This window comes from Rhinichthys klamathensis, unplaced genomic scaffold, assembly GCF_029890125.1.
Source record: "Rhinichthys klamathensis goyatoka isolate OS25496 unplaced genomic scaffold, OSU_Roscu_1.1 h1tg000011l_1, whole genome shotgun sequence".
Classification (NCBI taxonomy): domain Eukaryota; kingdom Metazoa; phylum Chordata; class Actinopteri; order Cypriniformes; family Leuciscidae; genus Rhinichthys; species Rhinichthys klamathensis.
Window position 1 is genome coordinate 14,681,240 of NW_026606564.1, and position 22,736 is coordinate 14,703,975.

The following is a 22,736-nucleotide window of genomic DNA, read 5'->3' on the forward strand; positions in this document are numbered from 1 at the left end:
AGCAGCTGAGATAGATCAGGTAAGCTATTTGTGAATCTATCTATAGTGATTGGAAGGATTGTTCTGCCTGGTCGATAACGCGGCGCAACATGACAAATTTCAGCAGTACGTATTATACAAGTTATCATGTGATGATCAGTGAGATCGTCACTTTGCGGTATAATATCTATATCGGTTGGATCGGTTCCATATGATATAATTAAGTCTAGTGTATGATTTAGACGATGAGTGGGACCACTGACGTTTTGCTTGACCCCAAAGGAATTTAATAAATCTGTAAACGCAGTCCCTAACGCATCATTTGTGTTATCTACGTGTATGTTAAAATCTCCAACAATTATTGCTTTATCGACATTGACCAATAGATCTGAGAGAAAGTCTGCAAACTCTTTTAGGAAATCAGTGTAGGGCCCTGGAGGTCTATATACAGTAGCCAAGGCTAGAGATAATAGGGATTTCTTTCTTACATCTAAGAGCGTAACATTTAGCACAAGTACTTCAAACGAATTAAACCTGTGACCTGTTTTCTGAGTAACATTAAGAATATCTCTATAGATTGTTGCAACACCGCCGCCACGACCGATCAGACGGGGCTCATGCTTATAACAATATCCTGGCGGAGTAGACTCATTTAGACCGAAATACTCATTTGGTTTAAGCCAGGTTTCAGTAAGGCAAAGTACATCGAAGCTATTATCTGTGACCATTTCATTTACAATAACCGCCTTAGGTGTGAGCGATCTAATGTTTAGAAGACCTAGTTTTAGAAATTGTTTTTGTTCACTGATATTTAGATATTCTGGTTTAATTACAATAAGATTTTTCCTAGATCCTACACTAGATTTATTGTTTGGCCTCACTACACGAGGAATAGACACAGTTTCTATATAATGTTCTACACTACTTATATCAATTAAGTTGGGACAGCAAAGACTGTGAATTGGACTTTGACTTACTAGTCAGATGGTGTGCAACGTCTTGGAGATGTTGTCCGACAGAACAGCCGCTCCGATTCTGCTGGGGGGCAGGCCATCAGCACGGTAGAGCCTAGGTCGCTCCCAGAACAGATTCCAATTATTTACAAAGAGCAGTTTCTGTTCATTACACCATGACATTAACCATTCATTTAGAGCAAATAGTCTACTGAACCTTTCTTGTCCTAGTCGGTACGTGGGAAGCGGTCCAGACACGATGATCGTTGCCTCAGGCGCTGTGCTGCGTACCGCCTCGATCAGGCTCCTGTAGTCCTTCTTCAGAACCTCCGTCTGCCGCAGCCTGATGTCGTTCGTTCCCGCATGGAGGACAACGGCTCCGACGCGCTCGTCACCGTTCAGAATCTCGGGAACCTGTGCGGCGACATCAAGAACACGAGCACCAGGAAAGCAGTGAGTGCGCACCTTACCCTTACCTGAGGTAGCGCGGACATGACGGACCATGGAAGTGCCGATGATCACGGCGTCGTCGCGTTCCGACTCGTGAAGAGGGGAGAAGCGGTTCCGGGTGGAGATCTCGAAGACCGGGAGGGGCGGAGAGGTTCTTGCTCTGGTCCTGGCTCGTGTCTTCCGCTGTGGGATCACCCAGGGTCCATGGTGTTGTGTAGGTGCCGGAGTGAATGAAGCCAGAGATGATCGCGTCCTCCTGGGCAGAGAAACGCACGGAGTAGAGGAAGTCGGAGTCAAAAAGTTACTAACCACTGACTTGTGAGCATCGGCGCGTGACGTTTCAAGCGCTGATCGCCGATCCCGCAGCTCGGCTTGCCTCTCCAGCAGACCACGGATCTGTTTCTCCACCGATTCCAGTTCCAATCGCACCGACATCAGCTCGAATGTGTCCTCACCTGCACTCAGAGGTAACGTTAGACACACATCCGATATGTTCGCCATTATAACAGATGAACAGTAAATTAACAGTGATACTACCAATATCACTACTAATTTAGGACTGGAATGCTGGATATAACCTGTATCCTTTCAGTGAAACGGGTGTAAAATCAGACGGTCAATAGGCGCGAGCCCACGCGTGAAATGCTAGCGGGCTAAAGGCTAGTAGCCGAGATTCGCAAAGTTGGATCTAAGTAGCGATATCAAAGCAATCCGATTGTTTTTTTTTTATAGGGAATAGTATCGAGGATAGGTTCACACGATATAAAAATAGAAAGTGCTTGTTAATAAATGAGTGGTAAAGAAGAAAATCAAGGATTAATGAATCAATTCGACGGAGCTCTAAACACAAACAAACACCGCCCGCGCATGCGCAGATGATCTCCCTACAAGCCAGGTAATTTATTTATTATACATTTTTTATTATTAATTATTATTTCACATCTATATTATATCACAAATATTAAATATTTATTTTAGTTTGTAGACCCTTCATGCTACACACACAGAACTTTTAAAGGTGACCTATAATTCAAAATTGAATTTACCTTGGTATAGTCAAATAACAAGAGTTCAGTGCATGGACATGACATAGAGTGAATCTCAAACTGGACTGTTTTCGCGTTCTCCTTTAATTCACGTTTATGAAAAACACCCCTGAAAAACGGTCGGTTCTCCACACAATACCGACTGTGACGCAATAGTCGGGATCATTAATATGTACGCCTCCAAATATTTGCATAATGCCAGCCCTCAATGCCAGGCGGAACTGCGCAGCCGAAGCATGGCAGTTGCTCAGTGTGGATGTACACATGAACACAAAAGTATTTTTAGTTCCTTCATCTGAGCCTCTGAAGAAACAATGGGTTAATTTTTTTTTCTCTGGAAATTCCCAAACATTTCACCGACTGTTTCCTCAACTTGGGCCAATACAGAGCTGGCCTCGGATCGAGCTACCAAGCAACACTTTCTGATGTGTAATTGTTCAAGTTCAGACAGGTAATCTTTCTCTCAAAATCGTTCAATACTGTTTATGCATCAGTAAGTCAAGCCAGTGACTAAAATATCAGCTTCACATCGTTTCTTTTAGTAGGATGAAAATAATCGTATTTAAATTGTGAACAAATTATATACAGAAAGCGATCAAAGAACAATCTTTCCACACAGCGCGAGTTTATCTGGACACTTGCCAAACTCGTTATGAAATCAATGACGCACGTTACTGCACAACGAAGCTCTTACTGTATTTACATCATCGTGTTTGCATTGGTGAAAGCAGAGAGAGTGCAGAAACTGCTTTGCAATGATAAGATCTTCATTCTCGCGATCAACACACTGCCATCTGCTCAATGCTCATCACGGCAACATTTTATGTGATGGGAATAGATCTAAATACTTTAAAAACATCTCACGATTCGTTAATCTCGATAGCTGTTATAGTAAAAACGTATAATAGCTGTAGTAAAAGTATTCGGGAGAGAGTTTCACATGTAATGCGTACTAGCTATTTCATATGCAAGCATGTCAGCCAATCACAGCAGTGGCCGCGGTTACACTGAATCCCACAGCAGACACGCCCCTTCAAACAGAGTGTTCAAATCAGAGGCTAAAAGCAGGCTAGGAAAAATGCCATTTATTTCTAAATTATGATTATTTTTTATCTAAAAAACACACTAACATTATAAGGGTAACCCAGGAAACATTATAAAATAAATAAAAAAAACATTCTAGGGCACCTTTAAAGGTAACACTTTATTTTACAGTGCGTTACATTTGTTGCATGTACTTACATAGTAATATCAGTAAATGATGCATAGTTACATGCAACTAACCCTCAACCAAACCCTAATCCTACCCTAACCCTATAGTAAGTACATGTAGTTAATTAATATTACTCAGTACTTCAATATATAATTACACTGTTACAATGACACCTTAAAATAAAAAAATATATAATAAAAAAAAAAACTATAAATACAGTTGTTTATATACAGACATGAATTACACCCAGAAATTCATGTATATACAATAGTTAACTCATCCAATTTCACGGAGAATGGGTGTTTGTAAATTTGTAAGACACACACACACTTTAAGTATCTTGTTTATATTTTGTTTGAACTGGTATGGAATGTGGTCCAAAATGTGAAACAATTTCAGTCGCTGAATTGAACGCTCCACATGTATCTTAGCTTTTGAAATGAATCTGTTATTGTTCACTTCCTCCTGCGTAAATTGTCCATTGACGAGGAAAGACGGGATGTTCAGGGAAACTCCTTCTGGCAAAATGTCCCGAATTGTGAAGCCCTTGTCTGCCATAACCATATCGCCAGGATGTAAATGTTGGAGAAGTCCACAGTCAGCTGTTATTGCCTTGTCTGAGGCACTCCCACCGTACAGGTCACTGGCAAAGGTAATAACTCCATTAGGCGCAACACCGATTAAAGCCTTAAGTGTGGTTCGTCCTTTGTACTGGCTGTACAAATGGCACTGAGCATCTGTGTTAGAGACGGCAACCTCTGTGCAGTCGAGCACCATCCTACAGTTAGAGAAGGGCTGGAAGCAGTCTGGCAGCGATGTTTGATTCTTGGCTGTGGAGGGGATGTTGTTCTCAAGCAAACCGACATACAACATCTCATACAGGGCACTAATGATGGTGGTGAAGATGTTGGTTACTGTGGCTGTGCTACAATTAAACCTTGTTGCAAGGTCTATGTGGCCGCAATTTAGTCTAAGCTTCATTAAGGTCAGGAGCAATTGATCAACTAAGGGCATAATTTGGACAGTCCAATCAGAATGATATTGTAGCTCAAATTTAGAAAGAAGCGCTTCCAAAAACAGGACTGTGGCAACATCAGGCAATCCAGTGAAATATTGAACTCTGTCAGGACTATTAGAAATTTGACTGAAGGAAAAAATTTGCTTCTGTTTCTCCAATTGGCTTTTCAATTTTTCATTCTCTTCCCTCAGCATCTCATTCTCCACCTCAAGTGCCACAAGACTTTTTGAAGTACATGGGGTCTCCACCGTTACCATGTCAGCATCCGTTCCCTCATCCTCACCATTGCTAGGGACCAGTTGTTTCTTTCGTTTTGGGAGGTGCTCTGGGAATTGGAAAGTCTTCCCCTCATTCCAAGCAAATCTTGATGGCCCAGCAGCTTTTCCATTGGGGAAATGCCAACTGCACACCCTAGAGTTGCAGTTTTCACATCTGTAAAAAAATAATTTTTTTAAATATTACTTTTTAGAATCAAATTACATTCATTCACCAAAGGGATTTTTTTATTATTCAAAGGTTGTACCATGTTCCTATTGACCAGAAAGACTTATTTCAGGTGAAATTCTGACAATACCTCGCAGCTCGCTTGCTGTACATACAACAATCAAATAGGTTTATGAAACAATTACTGTAATTCACCTAAAGTACTTTTTCGTGTTCCAAAGGTTGTAGTATGTTCCTAGTGACCTGACTGACTTACTACATGTGAAATTTTGATAATACCTAATAATACTTTCTTACATAATAATATACTACTTTAATTCACTAAAAGGGGGTTTGTTTGTTTCAGGTTGTAGTGCATTAATAGACATGAGTCTGATCTTATATCTCAGACAAATGAGAAACGTTAGCAGATTATCATACTATAACTGGTCTAATGTTTTTGCTTGCTATGTACACACATCTTCATGCTTCGACTTGTCTACAGACTGTTGCCAAAGCTAACGTTAGCCTTAGCTCTAGCTAACTTAGTTTCATCTTAACTAGGCGGCAGAACAAGGCCTGACAACCGAAACATGATGCAAGATTTGGGTTTATAGCAACAAACAACATATAAAACCCATAGACTACATAAGCCCTTTTCTTAAAGGGCTGGTTTCGCTTCAGCGCCAGTGGGTGTTAGGGATTAAGGGACAGCACCCACTGGCGCCAAAGTTTCTTCATTCGTTTAAGATTTGTAACTTACCTTATCAACTGCAGCCATTTTCTCTTATCTTTCTCGTCACAGGGAAAGCGGTAGAATGACAGTTGAATGTCACTTTTTTTTTTAACTCCGATCTATTTAAACAACACGGGACACAGGACTGCGGCATGTTAAAACTCGGGCGAAAGCGGTAAGTAGGTAGAGAGGACCCGGCATTTGGACCCGGAAACAGTATAGACCCCTTTTCAGTTGGTAAACATGGTGACGTTTTTTGTGGGCGGAGCTTAGGTGAGGCAGAACGATCCCTCTGGCCGCTTCCCTAACGTTAGTTTGCAAGTTTTGTTAGCTTGTTTTTTAACAATGACTGGAGAAAATCCGATTTTATCTTAATGTGTAAGGTCACTCAGTGTCCAGGACCGCGATTGTTATTTGCAAAAGTTAATTTTAACGGACGGAACCAGATTGGCCGACCCGTACACGCTCACTCAATGCATGGACGATCTGACAGGATTAACGCTAACGCTAACTCCGGTCGAGTGGCCTGACTTCTACACCTATCCGATAGAGAAACCGAGCGTAAAGAGAAACTGAGGGCATATGAATCTTTAGATGTCTATAACTATGTGCTGAATGGTCACGTGCAAGAGTTGTGTGTACGATCCGCAGTTCTGCCGAGCCAGCGCCGAGAAGACGACAATGTAAAGAGTGACATTACGGTGCAATGTTAATGATGTGAATATTTTCTAGAAATAAAAATTCCAGATAAAGCATATTCATTTTTCATTGATTCTTGCACCCAACAACACAACAAGATGACATTTAATAATAATAATAATAATTTAAGCTACTTATTATGTAGCCGAATCTGTGCTGATTTGTATTAGCCGCCTCCAGTTGTCCGTTTGTTTAGCCTCCAGCTAGCGCCAAAAGGGGTCTATTATCGGAGAGTGGTTACGTCACGACTTACCAACTGGATACCAGATCCCCAGGAAGTAAATTATTCAAAAAGCCACTGTTCTCCGCAATGTATTTATCAGATGTTGCTGAAACGGGGGGATGGAAGCATTGGACATTAGCCATGGATGTACATGACCATAGATCAATTTGAGTTTTGGGAATGAAGGAAAACCAGTTAATGTTCGAACTTTGTCATCATTATTTTCAAATCCCTTTTCATCGAATTTGAGATTGTGCGGTTTCTGTTTTAGTTCCATGTTTTCCGTCCTTAACTGTTGACATTCATCCTCCAAAATCTTTATATACCTCTTGCATTGGTCACTATTGCAGTGTGTTAAATCGTTTGGTGTTGATCCAGCATCCGCTTGTTCACCAAATTCTTCATGATTTTCAGTTTGTGACAGATATATCAATCCTTGAACTGCATCATCAACTTTCCCAGCTTGCAGTCGTTTACGTTTCAAATTTTGCCTCCTGTCAAAATTTTCCACTGCATTCATGGTTTTCCTTTTCTTTAGTGTTGACACATGCTTAAATATAGTTGGCACATAGTCCGGGTGGTAGGGATGATCACTTTTCGCCCCTGCAACCAAAGATATTACATTGGGTCATTTATTTGTTCAATGATATTCAAGTCAATTTGCTGGAGGAAGGCATTGTGATTGTGGTATTAGTGGCAGGCTTTTTCCATTATAAATTAATGGAGGTTTTAAAAGGTCAAATTTAACATTGGGATACAGTGTGTTAGGTAAATGCATTTACCAGTAGTGACTCTGAAGCTAACTGAGCAGTTCCACCACGGCTCTCTTCTCTACTATCGTAATACTGTTTCTAGCTAATGTGTTTTTTTCCACTGCTACAAAACCTGAAAAAATGCACAATAGTTCTATCATAAAGGGTGACAGCTAAACGTTTGATTAACAAATTATTTTCTGTTTAAAGCAACAACAACAAATATATATATATACTCATCATAAAATTGGGAGCCTGATGTGTCCGGCTAAGACAAGCTTATGTTATCTTGAATGCTTGGTAGTGCACACAAACATTGCGGATTTCTATGGCAACAGTGGATTTATAACATATGATCCCGAACTCATTCATTAGCCTTCGAGGGGACAACTTAACGTTACCTGATCCAAAATGAAGACTGCAAAGCCGCGTGTGTTGAGTTGGAAGCCAAACACCGCCATCAGCCTTTTGCCTGTTTATTGCCGCCAACCACTTGTTTCTCCGTTTTGTTTCTTTTGGGATACGGTATAAAGATATTCCCTTTGTGTTATCACGTATCTGATCGCATCCAAATGCACAGCATCGCTCGGGCATGATGGAAATACTTCGCCACAGAATACGGTAGGTGGCGATGATGAGGAGTGAACAGCCGGTTAGAAGAAGAAGAAGATAACCGGAAGTAGAAAGTGTTTCATTGAACGGCGGTAGCTGTAGTGATGCGACTGTACATGCAGCATACAGTGAAGATTTACTCATATTCACAATATCTTCTTCATTACACAGTTATTGTGTGATGGCGGCGGGAGGAGCGACGCAAGTGGGCGATGTGGAGGAGGACGCGTCTCAGCTCATGTTTCCTAAAGGTGAAAGTGATCCAAAACACACACACCATCACTGATGGCATCAGCTCTTTATCATGGACAACAAACGCACACACACACTCGCTCTGGAGTCTGTACTGTATGTTTCGGGTACTAAGATAATAATGTTTTATCTGACTATCAGTATCACACAATCCGCAGTGCTGCTTTCTCCAAAATGGGATGAAAGTGATACAATAGTATCATATATTTAGTGTCGGTGCAGTTCTGCAATGAGGAGGCAAAGTCTTCAGTTTTATTTGTTGCTTTTTGTATATATATATATAATTTGTTTTATTAATTAGAGAAACTAAATACAAATTACATTATGTACTAGCTAGTTAATTTTTATATTCGTTAAAACCAAGAATAAATGTAAAGTTAGTTTTTGAAGCATTTTTACATTTATTCCAAAATAATAACTAAAGACACAATTGAGACTATATATTTTATTTGCGAACTGATGTTCAGCTGTTCTTTTTAATAGTCAACTTATTTTCATTAGTCAGTCGTCAATCTTGTACACACTTCACAGACACGAAGATGTATCTTTAATATCCCCAAGCTGATTGCTCACTAAAATACCCCACAGTCGTCATGTTTTCAAGCCATTTCAAGTTTGATTTTGACGTGACATAAAGCGGTGATATCTAAAATGACTTGCTTGTTAATTAGTCTTCACATTAACGCTATCATTTTGGTCATTCAGTCCGATTCGAGAACGTGCAGGAAAACAAGAGGTGGGATTTATCGCAAGAACCGATCATATCCAATTAAGCCTTGCCTCCTCTCACATGACTTTCCTCCATTCATTCTCAATTACCCCCCACACGCTTAAGTGGATCTGTTAAAAGTCAATGGTCTCAGGGGAGGCTTCCTTTAGAAAAACTAGTGATTTATACACTTTTTAATGTCACATTTTGTAATATTCGCGTTTTTTTTTCTTTCTAATATGCATTATTGTCTCATCCAATTTTTGGAGGAGGCACTGCCCCCCTCGCCTCCTCAGAGGAAACGCCCCCGAATGTGTTTTGCTGGTTGTGTGTTATTTCTCGATTGGTTAAGTGTGGTTTTGCGTCTTGTTTCCAGAGTTGCAGCGACGTGTTGTCCGTTTCACACGCTGACCGCTGTTTGTTTTGTCTCAGAGTTCGAGAACTCGGAGACGCTGCTGAACTCGGAGGTCCACATGTTGCTGGAGCATCGCAAGCAGCAGAACGAGAGTGCGGAGGACGAGCAGGAGCTGTCGGAGGTCTTCATGAAGACCCTCAACTACACCGCCAGGTTCAGCCGCTTCAAAAACAGAGAGACCATCGCCAGTGTGCGCAGGTCAGCAGGCTTCACACAGCAACACACACTGCGCACTGAGAGACAGCAACACACACTGCACACTGAGAGACACGCAGACAGCGCTAGTTTCTTCTAGTGTGAGGGTTTTCCTATGAAAGCTTGTGTCCGCCACTAAATATACGTAAGGTAATTGTGCCTTTTCATCCCGATATTTTTCTCTCTGCAATATAAACCCAGTTTTATGAGGGGAGAAAGTCTGAATTGTGAGAGAAATTCTCAACTACCCTCTATTTTTATAGTCTAATGCCTGCTACAGACATTTTGGCAATCCTATAACATCATTACAAATCACACTGTACGACATTTATCTAATAAACGTTGGTACGACATGCCTTTTCATCCCGATATTTTTCTCTCAGAATTGACCCTTCGCAGGGAGCTTGATTGACAGGTGATCTGACCAATCATACTTCGCCATCCGCCATTTTGTCCGACAAAGCAGTCAGGAGAGTTAGTAGATTAACATGGGAGGATTTAAACTTGAAAAACGGTGTGTACTGATGCCTTTCTGCGGTTAAAACAACATTCCTTCTTATGTTCATTAATGTTTATTTGATGCTATAAATGAACTCGAAGGAAGAGATGATCGGATCACGAGCAGCTTTAACTGATGCTCTACAGCGATCTGTCACGACACATTAAAGAGCCACAAAACGTATTTATTGTTCAAATTTCTTTTTAAAAAAATGACCAAATTTGAAAGGTGAGACTTTGTTTAATATGTTTAATATCAAAAGTAACCGAAAAGTAACCTGGTCTGTCCTGTCTGTCAGCGTGTTGTCAGTCCGCGATGTATTTTTCACTGCGTGAGAACATGGTGTGTGTGTGTATGAGAGCAGCGTAGCTTGTCGGACATAGCGACAGTAACTAAGGGGGGCGGGTCTTTGCGAACGGTCAATTGTGCGATATAAACCCAGTTTTATGAGGGGAAAAAGTCTGAATTGTGAGAGAATTTCTCAACTACCTTCTATTTTTATAGTCTAATGCCTGCTACAGACATAAGATCATTACAGATCACACTGTACGACATTTATCTAATAAATGTTGGTACGACATGGATGTACTGTAGACTGTACGATGATGACACTTATTAAATCGTAGGCTATGACGCAAGTTAGTATAGAGGAATAAAACCAGTAGTGGCAAACCACTTTTATTGGCTAATCAGCGTAATGAAGTCGGTCGTAGCAGCAAAACATGATGACGTGTTGTTTCACATGTCGTTGCGTTGTATTGAGCTATTTGATGGTGGTGTGTATTTGTGTGAATGACACTGTGTGCATCTTCTAAATATCAGTGTATAAATCAGCTTGGGAAAAAGCTAAAACATGAACTTTGTTTCATTATATGACTTTCTCTGTACTCTCTCTGTTTTAAGGTGGTTGTTAGTATATTATAAAGGTAAAGAACACATATTAGCATTTGTTTATTTTACTATAAATTTGACACTTTTTTTTTTTTTTTTACAGAGAGATAATTGGGCTTGTGTATTTTTTCCCCAAATCTTAATTTAAACAAAATGGAGTGTTTCTGAGATTGTGTCGTTTTTCTTCTTGTATTATTTTACTGTCATTTCGTGACGTTCATATGATTATTTGTGGCGTCGCTGTTAACTGTGGCCGTGTTTCACAGCTTACTTCTGCAGAAGAAGCTTCACAAGTTCGAGTTGGCAAGTTTAGCCAATCTGTGTCCCGAGGCTGCAGAGGAGGCCAAAGCCCTCATCCCAAGGTTGGTCATTATAATGTATTTATTTATTCAATCTCGGGCCTGTGTTCTCACATGAGATTCTTACAATCATTTTTATCTAACTGCACAGAAGGAGCACTTTAAAACATCTGCACACTGACGGCTTATGATTAACCGAACATCACATGAACAAATCTAACCAGCTGTTGTGTGTGTATTCCCTGTCTAGCGTGGAAGGCCGGTTTGAAGATGACGAGTTACAGCAAATCCTGGATGACATTCAGACGAAGCGCAGCTTCCAGTACTGAGCTCATCTCTCCCTCAGTCTCAGTGACCAGAGACTTTCTCTTTCTCTCCGCTCTACGTCTTCATATGTCCACACCAGTGTTCTGCTCTGTAGTTGCTCATTATGCCATTGTTTGGAAAAAATAAAGTGTTTTTTGATAAAATTGATAGTGTTTTTCAATGTGTCACTGTACAAAATATACAAAAAGAACTATTAATGTATAAATGATATGATATTAATTCAGATATTGGGTATCATGAGAATGTTAATGTCTGCTTAAACTAAAAAATTAATTTTAAGTAATGCTTTGGGTTTTAGTACATTTTAGCCTAATTTTAGCCACATCCCTGAATGTTTACCCAGAAAGTGAGGCGTTATCCCTGTCCATCATGGCTAGATCCCATCATTTTGAAGTAAATGTCACTACCGAACACATTTTTAATGCAATTAAATAAAATAATTGTTATTTTTTTAATGTACAATTGTTCAAAGATGTGTTTGTCAGGCATGTGCTCAGTTATGCTAAAAAGACCTAAATTTGTCACTACCTAAATAATCATGTCACTTCCAAAACTTTACGTTAATTGAAAGAAATATACAGTGATGATGTCGCCCAAATCAAAATGATTTTGTAGTTTAAGAAAGTCAGATTTAAAGATTTAAAATGTCCTTCACATGTTTAGAGATATAAAGACCGCTATGTCAGATACTGTCAAGACAAGTGAACCATGTTCCCAGTTCAGAGTTACTATTAATGTGTTATTCCTGAATATGAAGCAACACTCGGTAAAAAAGATTAAACAAAAGTTAAAGTGTAAAGTATGCTCTGTTTTTAGCATAGGCCTATATAGTTTTTCTTATATGATCTTGTAGTGTTTATCCTTATGACACATCAATTAATTATTTTTTATTAATCATAAAACATAAGTGTTTGTAATGTTTTTTTTAATGGAAGAATGTGATTGTGTTATAATAAAACTGTGATAATATTGTGGTCACCACTGAAACGTGATGTGTCAAAAAGTCTATGATAATGACTGATAAACATATCTTTCGGTTCATCATGAAGTCTGAAATCAGTCTGATCAAATTTGCTGTGAAAATGTTCACATATATTATGTTTGCTATTTAATGCATTTCTATAATCTTTCAATAGATTTATATATTGTTTCGGCAGTAACAAATTCTGGGTGAGAAAATACAAGTTATAGTTTGAACAAATAAATAAGCAACTGCTATATAAGTGTAGCCTAGACGAAATTACGAACTAAGAATATAATTGTTGCTAAAAATAATGTTGTCAATATGTTGTCTTATAAATAGATGGATATGTGGGTAATAATTATATTATTTAGTATATTCACCGTGTGTTTTCAGCTCAAAAGACATTAAAGTTTCTCTGTTTATTTATTATAATGTATTGCATCCAGAGCAACTGCGTACACGTACAGCGGTGTCACGTGGTACATGTTACGTTTTTCAGCGCTGTTCACGATGCACCAATCACAGTGCATTCTGATAGATATAAAATGCGTTTTTGTTTAATTGTTTATATATTTGCTGAAGTGGCTTTTCATTTATATGCCAGACTTAGTACATTTAGACGAGTGCACTGCTATAAGACATAAAACGTCGTGAGATTTGAGTGTAACAACTGTTCCTGGGCGCTCTCTGGAGGAACACGCACTAGTCTTGCTGCGCTCGTCCACGTGTTATTGATGCGCCAGTGCGCATGCGCCTGGTGTCCGGCGGCCCGGTGTGTGAGTGTGTATGATGGCGGCGTTTGTGGAGATACTGAAGAACGAGTTTCCACAGATCGACTCTGAACTCTTCGATTATATCACTGGTACGGTACAAATATATGACATTAATATACATATGTGACGCCTTATATGCGCTGTTAGTGTCAGGTCCTGCGACAATGACACGAGTTCATTCATTATATAAAATAGTTCTGATGATGTGTTGGTCATGCTAGCAGACAGTATCAGATAAATCTGATCAATTACTGACATTAGTGCTTAAATAATTTCATGGACACACGAGTTATCGATTCAATCAAAACATAATTACAATATAAGTTCACATTTGTGAAATAAAACAGTTTGACAGTGACAACGGTCTCATGTTTCCAGATAGACAGATGGTTTACTATCATATATAGTGCTGTACATAAAAGTTTTTGTTTATATAATATAATATGTATGTATGTATATGTGTGTGTGTATACACACCCATCTGTGTGTGTGTGTGTGTATATATATATATATATATTTATTTATATATATATATATATATATATTTATATATATACATATATATATATATATACACACACATACTGTTCACACAAACACATGTATATATATATATTATATTCATATATAAATATTATAATATATATAAATATATATATATACATTATATAAACAAACATTTATGTTAGATGTGATTTATCGATTTGACATCACTCATAATATAATATAAATAATATAATAGTTTGTGCCTGACAGATGATTTTCTTGAACGATACTGCAACTTTTGTAATAGATGAATTCTGCTGATTGATTAATAGACTTGATGAATTATGTCATGTATGTGAATGATAATCACGCAGATTATATGATCAGTAACAAAAATATTTTCATGAATCATGTCATAGTTTCCCACAGGCGTCATTCGAAATAATTTATGAATGGCGTTAGAATGAAATGAATAAATGAACACATCTTCGTTCCGTCTTTATTATGCCTTCATTTGTTAATATATTTTCCCCTAAAAGATTTATATGCAGCAACAACTGTAGATTTCAATTATTAATTTAAGTTACATATTAATATAATTAAATAGTGTGTATGTGATTACTTAGTATGCAATATAATTTTAACTAGTGCTTTATTTCTTCAGGTGAAAACAGACTCTTTTAGGGCCCTTAATAAAAGGACTGGCACTATAGGGTCGGCTCAGATCCGTGTGTACCGGATGTGGGCCGACACTATGTTGCTGTCCGGGTAGATCTTCACAATTAATCGCTAAAAGATCGCAGTTGTACCTTTGACAAGTACGATCACACCGTAACATTCAGCGGACAGAGTGGGAAATGAAAGCAATGCTCAATAAAATAATACATTTAATTCAATAAATCTTCTGTAAAGTGTGATAACTGCCCTTAAACAGTTTTGAAACTATTTACACTTGTAACTAGTTATATGTCATGCTGACCTCGCAAACCCAGAAGATCAGTGTGTCGCAGGCGGACTGATGGAGATGCCGAGGATCAGGTGTGTGTGTTCTGACTGTGTGTGTGATTTGCGGCGCAGGAGTGTTGGGTAGTGGCGGCTCAGATTTCGAGGATGGGGATGAGGTGTTTGAAGCCATCGGTGGCGTTCTGCAAGAGGTCGGGGACAAGAACGAAGACGACATTCGAAACATCTGCTTCCAGATGTTCAACACACTCCAGCTGTAAGTGCCAGTAATCCGTCCAACATCTGTTGATCTTCATATTCTTGCTAAAATAAAAACTCACTGATAATGAATTGTGTCCGCTGATGATGTTATTTATATTTATTGTTTTGGAGATAACTAAAGGAATGATGCAAATTATAATTTTAACTAGTGCAATTTTCAAAGCAATTATAAAGCACACTGTGCTCTGATTAGTCGGTTGGATCAGTGTGTTGTGATTGGTCAAGCTCTTCGAATGATCATCGCTGTTATATAAATTGCATGATTAGTTTCACACATTTGAGACTTCAGCAAAAGTGAAAATGATTGTACAATGAAATGGATGCATGCCAAATTCAATGACACACACCTGCCCTGCTCTTCTGTTCGGGATGTGTTTGTTGTGACTCTGGCCACCCTAAAGACGAGCGCTGCTTTACTAAGCCTCTGTTGAGCGATAAGAAAAGCTCATCCATGATCTTGCTTGTTCCTGTTCCTGCCAGGACAAAGTGTGACTCCGGTCAGCAGCAGATGCTGCTCGAGGCTCCGGTGCAGTTATCTCAAGTGTCTGCGGACGCAGGTGAGAGATGTTCATTTATAACTTCATTTCACACACTCTCAGTGGTGTTAGACAACAGCTGGAGTGATGGATCATACAGCTGATGGATTCCTCTTTTGACATAAAGGGGAATACTTTATTTTATTATTTCCTCTTAGGTCCACTTCAAATGTTAACTTTAAAAAATAAATAAAACCAAAAACAGTCATAATTGTAATACACCACCATTTCTTTAACTATGAGAATGAAAGAATGAACTATAATTTTATCCCTTAAAACTCATATTTGATCACCAAAAGTACATATTTAAAAAAAAATAATTCCTTGAAAAAATGTCTTAGTGCCTTCAAATATATTGAATGTAACTCGACACCCTTGCCTCATTTAGTATACGCGGTTCTATGAATATGCAAATGAGCCCTGCCTCCACTCACTCACTCAGCTCAGAGATCCACTGGTTGACGATCACAAGTTGATCTGATTGGTTACAAGGTCGTTTGTGACGTCAGAAACACCAGCGATTTCCACCACAGGGGGACTTTAAGTCTTTAAGGCTATTTTCAAAGATCATTATTTTGTATATTGGGTGTAATAATAGAATAGGCTATGTTATGTTAAAGGTGAACTAAGTAACTTTTTTACCTTAACCGAACAGCTTTGGAGTCATTGTAATGTTTATATTACTGATTTCGTGTTGAATGGTGGTCGTCTCGCACCTGGTGCCTGTGAGCCGCAAAACCACCTTTGCAACTTTGGGCCGCCGGCCTCAGTGTTAGGAAGCATCGTGTGATATCAGGTCTCGCGAGGTAACGAATTGCTTTACGGCAAAAAATAGATCTGATAAAATTCTGATAAAATGAGCATCAAACAGAAATAACCCGGCGCCGTATACATGTGGTGTTGGGCGCGCGCAGCTCTTAAAGGGGCCATACCTTATTTCCACTCGTTACAGCGTCCATCCTACTGAACAGGTACCGGTGTACAGGGGGAGGGGATCCGGCCGTGAGTGCGAGCCATCTCTGCGTGAGTGCTATTCACGACAGTACAAGTGCTCCACAGCGACTCTAGGGGTCGCTGTTTGACAAAAACGGAATTTCTACTTAGTGCTGCTTTAACATGCGTTAATGCTCAAAAAAAATAATATATATTTTCCACATGCTGTTCATTGTTGTAGCTCCTCTATGCCCAGTCTTTCTAAACACGTTGATTTCTACAAAGCCCCTCCTTGCGAAAAGCGCAGTGTGCTCTGATTGGCCAACAGACCCGGTGCGTTGTGATTGGACAAACACTTCAAGCCGGTGTCGGAAATGTATCACCATAATCGCGAGCTTCAGCTTTCAAAGCAATTCTAAAGCACACTGTGCTCTGATTGGTCGGCTGGAGCAGTGTGTTGTGATTGGCCAACCGCTTTGAGTGTGTTTGGAAAAGTCCCGCCTCCTACCATAACCGCCAGTTTAACACACTACTGACCAGTGATGGAGTACTCGAGTCCTGGACTCGGACTCAAATCCGACTCGAGTCCTTATTCTCTGGACTCGAGTCCGACTCGAGACTCCATTCTCTGGACTCGTGACTCGACTTGGACTCGCGGACTGATGACTATACTTGGACTCGGACTCGAGAATATATAAAATCGGACTTGAGCATTCATCAAATGAATGACGTTGTTTCTGACTAAATAGGTTATAAAAATTTGATATACAATGTTACACTTTTCCTGTTGCGGGGTCCAAGACCGGCCGTGATCTATTTTTTTTCTCACAGACACTGCTACCGCTCGCTCTCCTTGCTTGACAACACACTCACTGACGTCACTCACTTTACGCTGCATTCTCGTGAGAGAGTTAACGTAACACTCATTTAACACTAGATAAGTTCCTCTACATCTAATCAGCAATTTCGATTTTGGCACGCTTTGCAGCAGCTGAGCTGACCACTAAGGAGCGAACGTACAGTGACGTGACATAACTGATTTTTAACTGTGCTTTCGTGCTATGGCTGGCGCTGAGCCAAAGTCGGACGCGCTCATCCCGCTTATCATACAATAACACAATTATGTTTATTTTAGCTAACAAACTAGACGGCGACCTTGACTATGTCACACATCGCAACCACTCTTTTCCTGCGGAGTTACAACTGCTTATAGCACTGCATTTGCTGGTTTTTTTTTGCCGCAGTTACATTGGGATTTAGTTTGCTTTTCAAAATTTCAAAATTGTTTTTCTTTTACCATATTCATCAAGAAGAACGCATCTCTCCTCCTCTGTCCAATTAGGCTTTTTTTTTTTTTTTTTTACCATTCCAGTTGACTGATCATCCAAAAATGTATTTAAACAATTAAATAAATATAATCGTGCCACAGCTACACTGATTTGAACTAAGGTCAAAGGCAATTCTAGTGATATCATACACATTTCTAGCTGCAAGAAAGAGTGCCTGAAAAATGTTGCTTGATTTGGCTTAAGTGTATATAATTTCGACTCGGACACGGGACTCGAGACTCGACTCGGACTTGAACTCAGGTAATGGTGACTCGACTTGGACTCGACTCGGACTCTTCTTTGGTGACTCGGACTTGGACTCGGACTCGAACACTGGGACTCGAGACTCGACTCGGACTCGACAGTTGGTGACTCGACTACAACACTGCTACTGACTAACTCAACCAGGCCCCGCCCTTTATTCTGCATATTAATTATTATAATGAGGGATATTATGACGTGTTCGTTCCCGGAAGAAACTCAAGACTACAATGGAGGCGTTTCAGGAGTTCAGAAACACTGACACTGATATAGAGAAGAACTCAAATATGAAAAGAGTGTCTGAAATGTGTCTGCTCTTTCAGCGACATCTGCTAATGATGATGTTCATGGTATCTGGATGATGAAGAGGAACCCAGGCACAGTAAGATCATCTCAGCTCATACTAACTTGAGTTAAAAGATGTTGATATGATGTTTTGAATATGTCTATGTCCGGCACCATCACTTTACTTCTGGTGAAATGCACCTTTATCGATCTCTTCTGTTCACGTTAGACGGTGAATGCCAAGAAACTAGAGAAAGCTGAAGCCAAACTGAAAGCCAAACATGAGCGCAGGAATGAGAAAGACTCCCAGAAATCATCATCTCCACTGTGAGTTTCTGCTGCTGGACATGAGATTTGCACATTACATATGATTTTCAGCCGTCCAGTAATGCTAACACCCCTCGCCTGCCTGTGTTCTGTTCATGAACGTGTTTCCTCAGGGTTTTGGAGGAGGCCTCAGCCAGTCAGGCGAGCAGTAAGAAAGAGAACCGCGTCGACTCCTCTGGGAAGAACCGGAGTTACGACATACGCATCGAGAACTTTGACGTGTCTTTTGGGGAGAGGTGAGAGATCACGTGATTAGCAGAAACACTGCTGTCTAAACGACCAACACATGAATTATGAATTTATGCGTACGCACACAAAACACTCTTGAGACGGTAATGATAACTTGCGTGATTAAGCGACTGCTCTGATGGAGTCAGTGAAGGATTCGTCAGACTAACTACCGCTGCACAATATACACTGACGTTTTATAAAGTTATATACAGTGCTGGGGAAGCTACTTTGAAACTGTAGTTTGACAAGCTACAAGCTACTCGTAAGTTAAAGTAGTTAAACTACAGTCAAGCTACCCTTTTGGAAAAGTAGTTAGCTACACTACAAGTTACGATCAAAAAGTAGCTAGCTACATTGAAACTACTTTTGCTTTTTTTGAACAACATATATTATAAATAACTGAATAAGTGTCTGAGGAACGTTTTAAGTAAAATATTTAGTGTTTAAAACAATGCAATACAATTATGATTTTTATTGTTTTATTACACACAACACTCAAATATCTCAGACTGTTTGTCAAAAGTGCAAAATTGCAACAAATACAACATTGCAAGAACAAAATATACATCCAACGTAAATTGCATGTATAGACTTTTTCTCAAAAATACCGATTGTGACTGTGAGATGGTTGCATTTTGGCAAGAAAATACATTGAACAACCGCTCACATGTGGCACTGACAATGCACGTTAAACTCGCTCACATGCAGTGATGGAGCTCGCAGAATTTACTGTGAAAGAAGAACCTGAATCACAAGCTGCTTGTGAGCACAGTTCGGTTCGCTCCGGTTCCAGTCACAACAAATCTATACACCAATTGAATTAGATCAAAGCCTTTGTCGTGCGATAAACAAACTAAGATTACATTTTTTGTTCAACTGAAACACGATGGCGCAAACTTTAGTTTAGTGGTCTTTTATGTTCATTACCAAACGCGGACAGATCATGGCGGTTCATTGTAATTAAATCAGAAATAGAAATTTGATGTAACATAGAGAGCAATAAAGCAGGATAATTAATACATTTTAAAATGGCCATTAATCACCTGTATGTGCATCCTTAAATTTGTGCTTGAGGTCTTCTGTACGTCAGTGAACCGTTAGCCGCAAGATGCGTGATTAAACAACAGGTGGCGGTAATGGCAAAACAAATTAGTTTGTAATCTAACAAGAAGAAGAATATCCTTGCATCGCGCTGATTTGCGCAGGCTCAACAAAACACAATGTAGCTTTTGCTCGCGCTACACCGCTACTTGCTGCAAAAAGTAGTTAGCTACTGGAAAAGCTACACTGTTTAAAAAGCAACTGAACTACTGCCAAGCTACTGAAAAATGAAGTTAAGTTAGTAGCGTCGCTACTTGTAGTTAACTACTCCCCAACACTGGTTATATACACCGGTTCAAAAGTAAAAAAAAAAAACAGACCGAGTATGACAAAATAATGTAATTTTGGCTGAAAAAAATCAATATGATCCAATATACATTCTGCTCACCAAGGCTGCATTTATTTGATTAAAAATACAGTAAAAACAGCAATATTGTGAAATATTATTACAATTTAAAACAGCTGTTTTCTACGTGAATATATTTTAAAGTGTGTATTATCATCATTACTCCAGTCTTCAGTGTCACATGATCCTTCAGAAATCACTCTAATATGAGGATTTGCTGCTTAAGAAACATTTATTATTTTACAGTTGTGTGTAAATGTTCAATTCTTTGATGAATAGAAAGTTCAAAAGAACAGCATTTATCTGAAATCGAAAGCTTTTGTAACATTAAACACCACCGTTCAAATGTTTTTTTGGGGGAGGTGGAGGGGAGAAATAAAATAAATCAATACTTTTATTCTCAACTTTCTAGTCATCAAAGAATCCTGAAAACAACTGTTTTCAACACTGATAATAATAGTGAATATTTCTTGAGCATCAAATCCTTAAATCAGACTGATTTCTGAAGGATCATGTGACACTGAATATTTAAAAATAGTGTTTTTTGTGTTTTTAATCAAATAAATGCAGCTTTGGTGAGCAGAAGAGACTTCTTTTAAAAACATTTAAAAAACGCACCGATCCAAAACTTCTGAAGCGCAGTGTTTGTTGGATCCTATTGGTTAACTTTGGGGTTTTTTCAGCCAAAATGACATTGTTTTGTCGTCCTCTGTCTGTTAATCTCATCACATTCACACAACTTAACAATATGACTGTCTAAGGGTCATGACTAGGTTTGCCAACTTCAGAAAAGAAAAATACGGGACAGTCGTGGTTTTTTACAGGAAAATAAGGGACGCTCTAAATATTTGTACTGTATCACACACAGTATGTGTCATTTCAGTTTCATGTGTGTTTAAGAGGTTCTCAGATATGAACACATTTGTTTTGCTTAACCTATTTATGTAGCCTACAATTTAATTCTAAAACGAATTTTAAAGGTCACACAAACCATAGTTCAAAATAATAGCATTTATCTGAAATAGAAAGCTTTTGTAACATTATACACTACATTTTAAAGAATTTAAAGTAAAGGACGCATTAAAGTGACAGTAAAGACATTTATAATGTTACAAAAGCTTTTTTATTTCAGATAAATCTCCTTTGAACCTTCTATTCATCAAAGAATCCTGACTTATTTTTTTAAACATTAATAATAATCAGAAATGTTTCTTGAGCAGCAAATCACATCAGTATATGATTCCCTCAGGAAGAGTCCATGTGTTCTTGCGTGGCTGATGTTGGACTCGTGAACAATAATCACGCTGTTTGAATTCGCCAAAACTGATTTGAAATCAAAACCCGGACAGTGATTGAAGGGATTTGCCGTTAGCGTGAGTCCGGATCGAACCGGGAACGACAACAGCAGAGGATTCTGTTCGCAAATCAAACCATGATTTGTCCCAAAAGAATAATTAATGCTCAAAGTAGAGTTTGTTGTTCGTATGGTCTGATGCGCGTGAGGGAGCGCTGTGATTGGATGATGACCGGTGTCGTGATCATCCTCAAGTGTCGTGTTGCTGTATCAGTCAGTGGTTAGATCAGCATAGCAGTCGATAATCGGGACAAGGGAGGTCCAAATAAATAAAATTTGGCCCAATATACAGGACGTCCCGGCTAATACGGGACAGTTGGCAACCCTAGTCATTACAGATTTTTTAATGTTCATCGAGGTTCACTTATAATGTTAATAAAAAAATAAAAAAATTGCACGTATACATATATATGCTGATAAGGTATTATTTTCAAACCTCATTCTCTCTCACTCTGAAATAACCAGTTTTTGAGGCGTGGCTCCTTTAAGGCTTGTCAGTAAATGGCCAGTTATGATTGGCTAACGTCATTGCATAATAAACAGTCTCAACGCCCACTCGCTGTTGCATGCGAGTAAGTGTTTTAAAAACATCATCCATATAAAAGCGTCACTAGCAGACGAGGCATTATGAAATCTTGTGACGCGGCTGCTGTCAGATCCACTACAGTCGCTGCTTCATCTGTCAGTAAAAGCTTATTTGCGGCATTATTTAATATAACTGATTGTGTTCGTCGTAAAGAAGAATGTCATATACAGCTAGGATGACTTCAGGCTGAGTAAATCATGGGCTAATTTTCATTTTTGGGTGAACTATCCCTTTAAAGTCTCCCTGTAGTCTTGTATACTTTAAAAAAATGGTTTAAATATGTTCACTGCAGTTTTAAGGAGAAAATACT

The 22,736-nt window shown here is 39.0% G+C and overlaps 2 protein-coding genes across 2 annotated transcripts in view; both read left to right on the plus strand.

Moving 5' to 3' along the window:
- Nucleotides 1-22,736, plus strand: part of abcf3 (ATP-binding cassette, sub-family F (GCN20), member 3) — a 172,627-nt gene that overhangs the window by 136,604 nt on the left and 13,287 nt on the right. Inside the window, exons 2-7 of the mRNA XM_056265626.1 lie at nucleotides 13,436-13,517; nucleotides 14,992-15,133; nucleotides 15,619-15,695; nucleotides 18,520-18,578; nucleotides 18,711-18,808; nucleotides 18,922-19,044. Of these exons, the coding sequence (XP_056121601.1) occupies nucleotides 13,442-13,517; nucleotides 14,992-15,133; nucleotides 15,619-15,695; nucleotides 18,520-18,578; nucleotides 18,711-18,808; nucleotides 18,922-19,044 (575 nt within the window). The 5' untranslated portion in view covers nucleotides 13,436-13,441. The remainder of the gene's footprint in view (nucleotides 1-13,435; nucleotides 13,518-14,991; nucleotides 15,134-15,618; nucleotides 15,696-18,519; nucleotides 18,579-18,710; nucleotides 18,809-18,921; nucleotides 19,045-22,736) is intronic.
- polr2d (RNA polymerase II subunit D) lies at nucleotides 8,160-11,836 on the plus strand. The gene is made up of 4 exons (XM_056265639.1): nucleotides 8,160-8,355; nucleotides 9,498-9,678; nucleotides 11,332-11,427; nucleotides 11,615-11,836. The coding sequence occupies exons 1-4, from the start codon at nucleotides 8,286-8,288 to the stop codon at nucleotides 11,691-11,693; spliced, it is 426 nt and encodes a 141-aa protein (XP_056121614.1). The 5' UTR covers nucleotides 8,160-8,285; the 3' UTR covers nucleotides 11,694-11,836.